Source organism: Rhopilema esculentum, chromosome 11, assembly GCF_057945365.1.
Source record: "Rhopilema esculentum isolate cy_ngs chromosome 11, ASM5794536v1, whole genome shotgun sequence".
Lineage (NCBI taxonomy): Eukaryota > Metazoa > Cnidaria > Scyphozoa > Rhizostomeae > Rhizostomatidae > Rhopilema > Rhopilema esculentum.
This window is the reverse complement of record NC_142825.1, coordinates 1,421,773-1,432,862: the sequence shown is the minus strand read 5'-3', so window position 1 is coordinate 1,432,862 and position 11,090 is coordinate 1,421,773. Positions and strand designations below refer to the sequence as shown.

The 11,090-nt window shown below is 34.6% G+C and overlaps 1 protein-coding gene across 1 annotated transcript; it reads left to right on the top strand.

Moving 5' to 3' along the window:
* The first annotated feature begins 7,888 nt into the window (after positions 1-7,888).
* Positions 7,889-11,090, top strand: LOC135693903 (uncharacterized). The gene is made up of 5 exons (XM_065212480.2): positions 7,889-9,209; positions 9,413-9,490; positions 9,714-9,881; positions 10,706-10,777; positions 11,014-11,090. Exons 2-5 carry the CDS (start codon positions 9,472-9,474, stop codon positions 11,088-11,090), a joined length of 336 nt encoding a protein of 111 aa, XP_065068552.2. The 5' UTR covers positions 7,889-9,209; positions 9,413-9,471.

The following is an 11,090-nucleotide window of genomic DNA, read 5'->3' as shown; positions in this document are numbered from 1 at the left end:
TGAATCCCTTTTTTTCATTGTAATATGTATTCATGTAAATTCAACATCGTTTTTTGATTGATCGAGTAATCAATCAAAGGGGGGAGGATGAAGGAAATCGATTAGGTCATGTGATTGATGACATGCAATTCAACTTTTTCGAAAAAAAAAAGGCAGACAAGGAGAGACACGACTCGCAAGATGAACGCTACGTTAGAAATTATCTCACACATGGAATATGTAAATTTAATGTAAAGTTCACAGTATCAAGAAGTCTTTTCACATATAATTATATAGAACATTCGCAGTGCTTCTTCGCCTTTGTCTTTTTATATATTTTCAATAATGAACCGGGAACCTTTCTGGAGTTTCGTCTCTATTAGAGGGACGAGGCGTTTGTACAGCGCAGGGTCATTAATTTGAAACCCCCACAGGGTATATAGGGTGATGCGAATTAATAATATCAATTTTATGCGAATTCATAGAAACAGTCATCAAACCCCGCTGAACATGATATTATTATAGGGTTTCCCTGTTCAAAATATCATAATGAATCCAGATCAATAATCATTTTGGGTTTATCAGACCAAGATGAATGATTATTTTGGGTATATAGGGTGATGCGAATTAATAATATTAATTTTATACGAATTCATAGAAACAGTCATCAAACCCCGCTGAACATGATATTATTTTAGGGTTTCCCTTTTCAAAATATCATAATGAATCCAGATCAATAATCATTTTGGGTTTATCGGACCAATATTGTAATGTATTAGGCATAAACCATTTTATACTAGCCTCGGATTAGAGTTGATAGATTAGATTAGATCAGGGTTGGAGTGAAAACATGGCGTCTTGTCTCGTGTGCTCTCTAGGTCTAGCGTTAGGTCGCAGCGGATCTTAGGCATCGCGCGCGCATACACAACATATTATGGCGACGAGTTATCTAAAGAACCCAAAGAAGAATTAGAAAGTAATAATTTCGACAAGAGAATACGAAATATGGAAGAAAACGATAATCAAATAGGCCAGGCGCAGCAACCTCAACCAGTATCGATTCAGTTACCTCCAGTTAAGGAATTTGATCCAAAAGGAGATCCTTCCACGGTAAGTCAAAGATGGCAAAAATGGAAGAAATCGTTCGTTTATTTTCTGAATGCAACAGGTATTCAAAATGATAGCCAAAAGAGGGCAACACTTTTGCATCTTGTAGGAGATGAAGTGCAAGACATATTTGAAACATTAGGTGAGGTAGGCACAACATATGACTAGGCAGTGAATAAGTTAGATAGTCATTTTGATATCAAGAAGAATATTCCATTTGAAAGATGTGTATTTCATGAAACAGGTCAAGAAACAGGAGAGAACATAGATTCATATGTCACTAGGTTGAAAAAGTTAATCATTCATTGTGAATATGGTGATGCAACACAAGATGAGATAAGAGATCAAGTAATAGCAAAATGCAAATGAAGTAAGCTTAGAAAAAGATTGCTACAAGAGCCAGATCTCACATTAGATAAAGTTCTAACAATAGGAAAGCTCGTGGAACAATCAGACCTTCAGACAAAGAAGATAGAACAACAAAATGGTGCAGGCTCATCAGCTGACACAATGAAAGAATCTTTCTCAGACCTGAATAAAATAAGGCCAAATAAACACCAGTTCAAAGGTAGGCAAGCAAACAGAAATCAAAAATACACTCAACAAAGGGAACAATGTGGAAGATGTGGAATGAAAAATCACAACAGTAAAGACTGTAGAGTGACAAAAGGAAAAAAGTGCATGAAATGTGGAATTATGGGACACTTTGGAAAATGCTGCAAGACCAAAAATCCAAATAAACCAGAAAATCATCAAGTGAGAGCAAGTGAAGTCACAACAGAAAGTTCAAGTGATGATGAAACATCAGTATTCAAAATTGGAAGCAAGGAAAGACCAGTATATCCAGTCTATATAGATGGCACACCAATAAATATGCTCATTGACAGTGGATCAACATTGAACATCATTGATGAGATATCATTTCAGAAATTGCCAAAAGAACCACAACTTAAAAGCAGCAAGACTAAGATATTCACTTATCTAGGCAAAGAACCATTGAAACTAAAAGGAACATTCAGAGCAAAAGCTGAAGCATTTGGGAAAGAAACCCAAGCAAAATTCTATGTCACAAAAGGTTCAGGAGGAGCATTGCTAGGACAAAAGACAGCAGAAAAGCTTGATATTTTAAGAGTAGGCCCAGTTCTAGGTTCTAAAGCAGATCCAACAAATTCACTTCACAAATCAGTAAATGAAATCATTCAAGAAAAGCCAACTGAACACAGAATAGATCCTAAGATTCAGAAAGTTCTGGACAACAACAGAGAAGTATTTGAAGGCATGGGTAAATTCAAAGACTACAAGTAAAAACTACATATTGATAAAAATGTCATTCCTGTTCAGCAGCCAATCAGAAGATTACCATATTATACAAGAAAGAAAGTTTCTGCAGAACTAGAAAGATTGTTGAAAAATGACTGCATAGAGAAAGTTAAAGGTCCGAGTACCTGGATAAACCCAATAGTAGTAGTACCAAAGCCAAATGGAACCATAAGATTATGTTTAGATATGAGAAGAACCAATGAAGCCATAGTAAGAGAAAGACACCAGATTCCAAAAGTTGAAGAAATCCTCCCAGAGTTGCATAATGCAAAATACTTTTCAAAGATTGATTTAAAAGAAGGGTATCATTAACTAGAGTTAGCAGAGGAATCAAGGCACATAACAACATTTCTAACACATGAAGGTTGTTTTCAATCAAAACGTCTTGTGTATGGAGCCAGTTCAGCCTTTGAGCAGTTTCAGAAGGTTATTGAGCAAAGCATTGCAGGTTGCCCAGGCACAAGGTCAATATCAGATGACATTCTGATATGGTCATCGAGTAGAGATGAAATGGCAGAGCGTCTTGACACGCTATTCAAAGCATTGCATGCCAGAAACTTAAAGATCAATCCAAAGAAATGTGTATTTGGAACAACAAAGCTCACATTTGCAGGATATTGTCTAACAAACAAAGGAATTCATCCAGATAAATCCAAAGTGAATGCAGTCAACAATGCCAAAGTCCCAACAAATGCAACAGAAGTAAGAAGTTTCCTAGGTCTAGTCAACTTTTGTTCACACTTTATCAAAGACTATGCTCTACTTACAGAACCTCTGAGGAAACTCACCAGAAAGGAAACTACATTCGCATGGAACAAGGAACAACAAGCAAGTTTCACAAAGTTAAAGTAAAGCCTTACAAATGCAAGCACGATGGCTTATTACCAGCCTCATGCAGACACAAAAGTTATTGTAGATGCTTCACCAGTAGGACTAGGAGCAATCCTTACTCAAAAACAACAAGATGGACAATTCAAGCCAGTTGCTTATGCATCACATGCATTAAGCCCAACAGAACAAAGATATTCTCAGACAGAAAGAGAAGGCTTAGCCGCATTTTGGTCAACACAGAAGTTTCATTACTATTTGTATGACAGAGAATTTACAATAGTAACTGACCACAAACCACTTGAAAAACTATTATCAGCAAGAGGAAGCCCTACACCAAGATTGCAAAGATGGTTACTAAAAATGCAACCATACAAGTTCACTGTTCAATTTGAACCAGGACACACAAATGCATCTGATGTACTATCTCGTTCACCTTTACCAGCTACAGGAGAAAAGTTAAGTGATGATACAGAACATTTCATCAACTCAATTGTTTATGATGCTATTCCTAAATCAGTCACAATAGAGGAAATTCAAGAAATGTCAAGAAATGATGAAATATTGAAAAACATCAAAGAACAGATCAAATCAGAGAAATGGTCAAAAAAGTCCACAATACAAACCATATTTTCTGAACCGGAAAGACCTCTGGATCAAAGATGATATTATTTTAAAAGGCACAAAGCTAATAATTCCCACAGATCTAAGACAAAGAATACTTGCCACAGCACACCAACATCACTTAGGCATTGTGAAAACTAAAGGATTACTTAGAGAAAAAGTATGGTGGCCAGGAATAGATCAAGAAGTGGAAAACTTGATAAAACATTGCCATGCATGTCAAGTAACAGGATCCAATAAAGTCAATTTTGAACCACTTGAGGTAACAAAGATACCCTCAACAAATTGGCACACAGTAGCTTTGGACATTCAAGGACCATATCCAACAAAGGATTACTTAATAGCACTCATAGACTACAGATCAAGATACCCAGTAGTTGCACAAGTCAAAACTATCAACACAAAGACGGTAATCAAAGCATTAGATAAGATATTTTCTATGTTTGGTTACGTGCACAAATTAGTTGCTGACAATGGAAAACAGTTCATTTCAGACGAATTCAAACAGTACCTCAAACAACATGGGATAAAGCTAAGGAATGTGACACCGTATTCACCATGGGTCAACGGTGAAGTTGAAAGATTCAACAGATCACTCAAAAAGGCAAATCAATGTGCACATGCAGAAGGAAAAGATTGGAGAGAAGAGCTGAACAAGTTTCTACTTCTCTACAGAACAACCCCACATGCAACAACAGGACAGTGCCCAGCTACAATATTTTTTGGACGTGGTATCAAGAATGACATACCAGAATATGCAAAGGATGAATCACAAGACACAGAATTAGATAGGAAAGACAGAGAAAAGAAAGGAAAAATGAAAAATTACACAGACATCAAAAGGAATGCAAAAGACAGTGAAATTCAGGAACAAGACACAGTGCTAGTAAAGAATCTCTGGAAAAATGACAAATTATCTCCAAATTGGTTAAATGAGAAATTCAAAGTCATCAAGATCTACAGGAAAAGTGCTTTACTAGAGAATGAAAGAGGAAACAAATTTTACAGGAACAAAGCTCATCTCAAGAAATACAACGAGAGTGAATCAAACAGACAAGCAGTACCTCAAAAGGAGAACACACACAACACAGATGAAGAGGAAGACATCTTAGCAGAGGAACTCTTAATTGACAATGCGCAAAATGTCGCAAGGCCAACGCGTTCCGAGCGCAGACCGAATAGAGCAATCACTAATGCTAATGACGCCAATAACACTCCATACTTAAATGAAAACAATAATTCTAGTTTGCATGAAAGTGATAATGCTGACATACATCAAAATAGTGAAAATAGGTTTAAGGAAGGAATTGTTGAGGATCATTGGAATGAACAAAGCAATGAAGACATACAAGAAGATATTGACAACAGAACATCAGTTTTTGTACCAGATTCTGTTCCAACAGCCATTCAAGAACAAGTACAAGTGAAGAAATTCCCAATAAGAAGGAGTCGTAAGAGGAAAAACTGAATAAAAAGGACAGACAGGAGGTTGTATATATTTATATTGATTGACTTTGCACAAGTTGATTGAGCAACACATTGGAGTTCTACTAGTTATGTTCATTATAATCAAGAAGCTGGAACTTTGAAGATTATATATTTGTTTTGTTGATGGATGAATATCACATATACTTTTGCTGACACTGAAGAACAATCATCTACGCTAAAGGACTAAAGCTGAAGAACATTGTTTATATTAATTGTTTGTTTGGTTACGTTTACAAATCATACAGAAGCCCTAGAGGACAATTTCAAGAAAAGGGAGAATATAATGTAATAGGCATAAACCATTTTATACTAGCCTCGGATTAGAGTTGATAGATTAGATTAGATCAGGGTTGAAGTGAAAACATGGCGTCTTGTCTCGTGTGCTCTCTAGGTCTAGCCTTAGGTCGCAGCGGATCTTAGGCATCGCGCGCGCATACACAACAAATATGAAAAATTATTTTAGGTATATAGGGTGATGCGAATTAAAAATATCAATTTTATGCGAATTCATAGAAACAGTCATCAAACCCCGCTGAAAATGATATCTTTATAGGGTTTCCCTTTTCAAAATATCATAATGAATCCAGATCAATAATCATTTTAGGTTTATATGACCAAGATGAATGATTATTTTGGGTATATAGAGTGATGCGAATTAATAATATCAATTTTATGCGAATTCATAGAAACAGTCATCAAACCCTGCTGAACATGATATTATTATAGGGTTTCCCGGTTCAAAATATCATAATGAATCCAGATCAATAATCATTTTGGGTTTATCGGACCAAGATGAATGATTATTTTGGGTATATAGGGTGATGCGAATTAATAATATCAATTTGATGCGAATTCATAGAAACAGTCATCAAACCCCGCTGAACATGATATTATTATAGGGTTTCCCTGTTCAAAATATCATAATGAATCCAGATCAATAATCATTTTGGGTTTATCGGACCAAGATGAATGATTATTTTGGATATATAGGGTGATGCAAATTAATCATATCAATTTTATGCAAATTCATAGAAACAGTCATCAAACCCCGCTGAGCATTATATTATTATAGGGTTTCCCTGTTCAAAATATCATAATGAATCCAGGTCAATAATCATTTTGGGTTTATCGGACCTAGATGAATGATTATTTTGGGTATTTAGGGTGATGCGAATTAATAATATCAATTTTATGCGAATTCATAGAAACAGTCATCAAACCCCGCTGAACATGATATCATTATAAGGTTTTCCTGTTCAAAATATTATAATGAATCCAGATCAATAATTATTTTGGGTTTATCGGACCTAGATGAATGATTATTTTGGGTATATAGGGTGATGCGAATTAAAAATATCAATTTTATGCGAATTCATAGAAACAGTCATCAAACCCCGCTGAACATGATATTATTATAAGGTTTCCCTTTTCAAAATATCATAATGAATCCAGATAAATAATTATTTTGGGTTTATCGGACCAAGATGAATGTTTATTTTGGGTATATAGGGTGATGCGAATTAATAATATCAATTTTATGCGAATTCATAGAAACAGTCATCAAACCCTGCTGAACATGATATCATTATGGAGTTTCCCTTTTCAAAATATCACAATGAATCCAGATCAATAATTATTTTGGTATATAAGAATTCTCAAGAGCTCTTTGAGAAATTGCGGCCATTGATTACAGTGGGAAAATTATCAGTGTAGTGTTTTCTGTCGGAAAACACGTTCAAAATAGGCTTTAAAGATAGCAGTGTTTTGTCACAGCTTTATAAAAGCAACAGAAGTAGGAAATCCCAGGAAATGTTAGATAATAGAAGTGTTAACGACTGAGTCCTAGGTGTGCAATTACTATAAATCCAATTACCTTAATGAGAGGACTGGTAACAGAACAGTTTACAAACAAGTATACAATAGGGTGCAGAGCTATGTGTGCATATTAATGTAAAAATTGGAATAATTTGCACAAACGGCAATAAACACAATGGCGACCTTCATCATAAAGTGTCTCTGTATCTCATACAGCCAAATAAGGAAAGATCAGTCTCTAGTCGCTGGTTGGCCACAACTGAGCTACTAGAATTAGAACAATGAAAAATATATGTTCAATTTATTTTCGACATCATGCAATGAACCAATCACAAATATGCAGCATTGAAAATGCCCAACACCTCTGGCAAGAAGAATGTGAGTGGGTAGAAAATTGAGCCGCTGCGTAGGGTTGGGAGTTGCGAGTAGGTAAAAATAGATACGGTGGTAGTAATAGATTGGAATGTCATATTGTGGTTGGCAGCACTAGACTGGGTCAATTAATTTGGAACACATTCAATCGAAATGCCTGGAAACCAGCCGAAAAAAGCCAGAATGGATATGGGTACATATAAAGCTCGCTTAGAAGCAGCATGGATGAATGGCTTAACAGATTATTCAAGTGAAGCCAGTTTTAGAAAGATCCGAGATTTGTCGTCGGAACTCAGTTTGCCAGAGAAAATGTCGCCTAGCAAATAAATAATTCTTTATATAAATTCATGAGAAAAGTTGGGAAAGAGTCACCCCAGTCAGAAAAATTGTAAGAATTAAATGTTTTTATTGTCTTGATACAAAAGTTGAAGTGTTTTTCAACTTTTAAACAGATCTTTGGTATACACAGTTAATTATTATTGTTGAATCCCAGAATCATTTGAAAAAAAGATTGTCTATGTATCCAAACTAGTTTCTGTTGCACAAGCAAACCCGACGTGGACTATATGCTAAGCGCCATAGTTCTTTTATCAAAAGTGGTCACAATACGTTTTGAAAGTAAGTGTAGAAATTAATGGTTAAAATTAAGATTTCGCTACCATGCATTCTCGTACTGTGATGGGTCTTTCAGCACTAGATTGATAATCGGAAGCAGGAAGAAAAGAGGATTGTTGCCCCGCTTTCCAAGAAGCAAAAGAAAAAAGCTAAGCTGTACAAGAGAAGACTTTGTGGGTTTTATTTCTTCAAAAGAGAACTTTTGTCAGCTGAAGGTATTGTATTATGCAACTGCATCAACTTCTTTTTACTTACTTAGAGGTTACTCTGTAGATTCATGTTTAATAGGTGATTAACTCATGAATGGGTGACAAGGTTGTAATACATCTCTTTGCTCAGGGCCATCGCTAAATACTTCACTTATGGAATGCCAGTCAACTTGCCAACGGCGGTGTCAATGAACTTGCCGACGGCTGTGTCAATGAACTTGCCGACGGCGGTGTCAATGAACTTGCCGACGATCTAATTTAGACTTAAGGTGTAATACGTATACAACTGTGATGGCTTGTATATGCATCTGTTTTTTTGGCCATTTTTTTAATAACAATCTATAAATACATTTTTCAGTGTCCGAGGAGAACCCACCATCTCTTGTTCTTTCTAAAGCCAATAAGCTTTGGGCATCATTTTCTGCCAGAGAAAAGGCTGTTTATGAGGTACAAGTTAAGTCATTTACACCACCAGAGATCTCAGACCTTGGAGAGTCTGAAAAGAGAGGATATATAGAAAGCATAAAAGTGCAGATGAGAGAACTTGTAAGTTTGATATTTTCGAAAAGTAAGATTAACAGTAAAACATTTGTGTATCATCTTCATGTGTATATTTTTTGTTGTTCTGTCTTACAAACAAACATGCTTCAAACAAACATTCTGGCACTGTAAATTCTTTCTCTATCTTTTTTTAATTTCAGTGTGATAAGTTAGGAGCCTGTGACCAAGAAGTAGTTGTCCTTGTTGACGATTTAACAAAATCTAAAACAACTGTTTTCGGGACTGAGAAAGCAGTAGAATACATAGATTCACAACCCCGTGTGGAAGTCAATCTCTTGAGTTTTTGTGAAGGTAAGCAGTTTTAATTTTATCAAAGAGTCTATTTATCTTACACTTTACCATTTTTACGTTTCAAACTTATTTTGAGTATAACTGTGCTTGATGATTTGCTTTTTACCAGTTCAGCAAGGATTGCCATTCAACAAGGAACTTTTTTTATTGCCAATTTCTCCTTCATACTACCCCCTTTAAACTTTCTGTAATCTATATTGAAGGGATACTACCTGCAAACAAGGAAAATCAATGAGGCAAACTCAGAGAGGAGGTGCAGAGGATGTTTAACCAGAAAGTCAGTAGGTTAATGTTTATCATTTCATAGAATAAAGCCCAGTATTGCATACAAAGGAAAACAACAATTAGTTATGTTTACATCGAATTTCAGTGAAAAATTATTTAAACTGAAAGTATTTATTTTTTTTACTAAAACTGTATATTTGAAGATTTAAAATTTACATAACAAAGATACACAATGCAAACAGATATTTAAGATTGTTTAGAAAAATTCATTTTTTCCAGATGAGGCAACGAATGGAAAATGCGGGCGTGTTTCGTATAAAATGGTGGAAGATGGAAAAATAAAAGCAACTGGTCTTCCAATGAATTTTACTTTGAAAAAGTCATCAGCATATGGGAAGCATTATATGCAGATAATAATAGAAAACAAAAATGAAATCAAATTTGAAGGTATATAAACTAAAAATCAGCAATATTTGATTTGGTGAGGGAAGAAGCCATTCAATATATGTAAAAATAACACATATCACAAAATCATAAAACGATGTATTTGTTTGATTATCAATATATATCACATGTATATCTGATCAAGATGAGCAAAAATCAAATTTGAAGGTATATAAACTAAAAATCAGCAATATTTGATTTGGTGAGGGAAGAAGCCATTCAATATATGTAAAAATAACACATATCACAAAATCATAAAACAATGTATTTTGTTTGATTATCAATATATATCACATGTATATCTGATCAAGATGAGCAAAATCACTCATTATCCAAAAAGAAACTGGCACCTTCCAGGATAATGGAGCAAAACTTTTCAATTCTTTGTCAGAAAACATAAGGAAGTGTAGTATCTACAGTAAATTTGTAACATCATCAAAGACTTTCTAAAGAACAAAATTGCAACATTTAAGTAAATAAAATAAAATGCTTTTAAAAAGGTACCATGTATTAAGTTTGTTTTTTCCATTTTATAGACACTTTTTAAACATTTTTTAACCTTTTTGTATTCAGGACAATATTTCTTGAATCGAAGACAATATCTCATTTATCAAAGAATAGCCATGTTATGTGGATCTGTTAACATCCCTAATTATTAATATTCCTTTTTTCTTTCTTAATTTATTTTGTCTGTGCTTGCAAAAGTATTTTCTTTAAACCCAGGCTAACCAATTGGAAATTACCTTTGTAATAGTGAAACTTGTAATTGTAGTTCTAATTGAAATGCAAATGAAAATTTTCCATAATAATTATTGTTTTTTCAATAGTTATAAGTGAACAAGGTAATATTGAAGACCTTGAGCCAAGTTTTCAAGTCCTTGAATCAAACGAGGCACCAGGTGAGTCATGTTTCATTTCTCTACCAGTCAGAATTTATGTGACTTTGTTGAATCAATTTTGCAAAAAACTTCATAAAAGATTGAGAATTAAAGAATTCGTATCAAAATATTAAGCCATTTAAATCAAGATGATGTTTCCCTCCACCTCTCCATAGTTCATGGACAATCATGCATAAACTATAGATAGTACTACTGAATGCTATTAAGTTTGATTCTTCTAAATTTTATGTCAATAGAAATGGAGGAGCAAGACAATTCTGCAGGAGTCCTTGCTTCTGAAACCTTGCATCAGGTTGGTTTTCAGTGTATATGA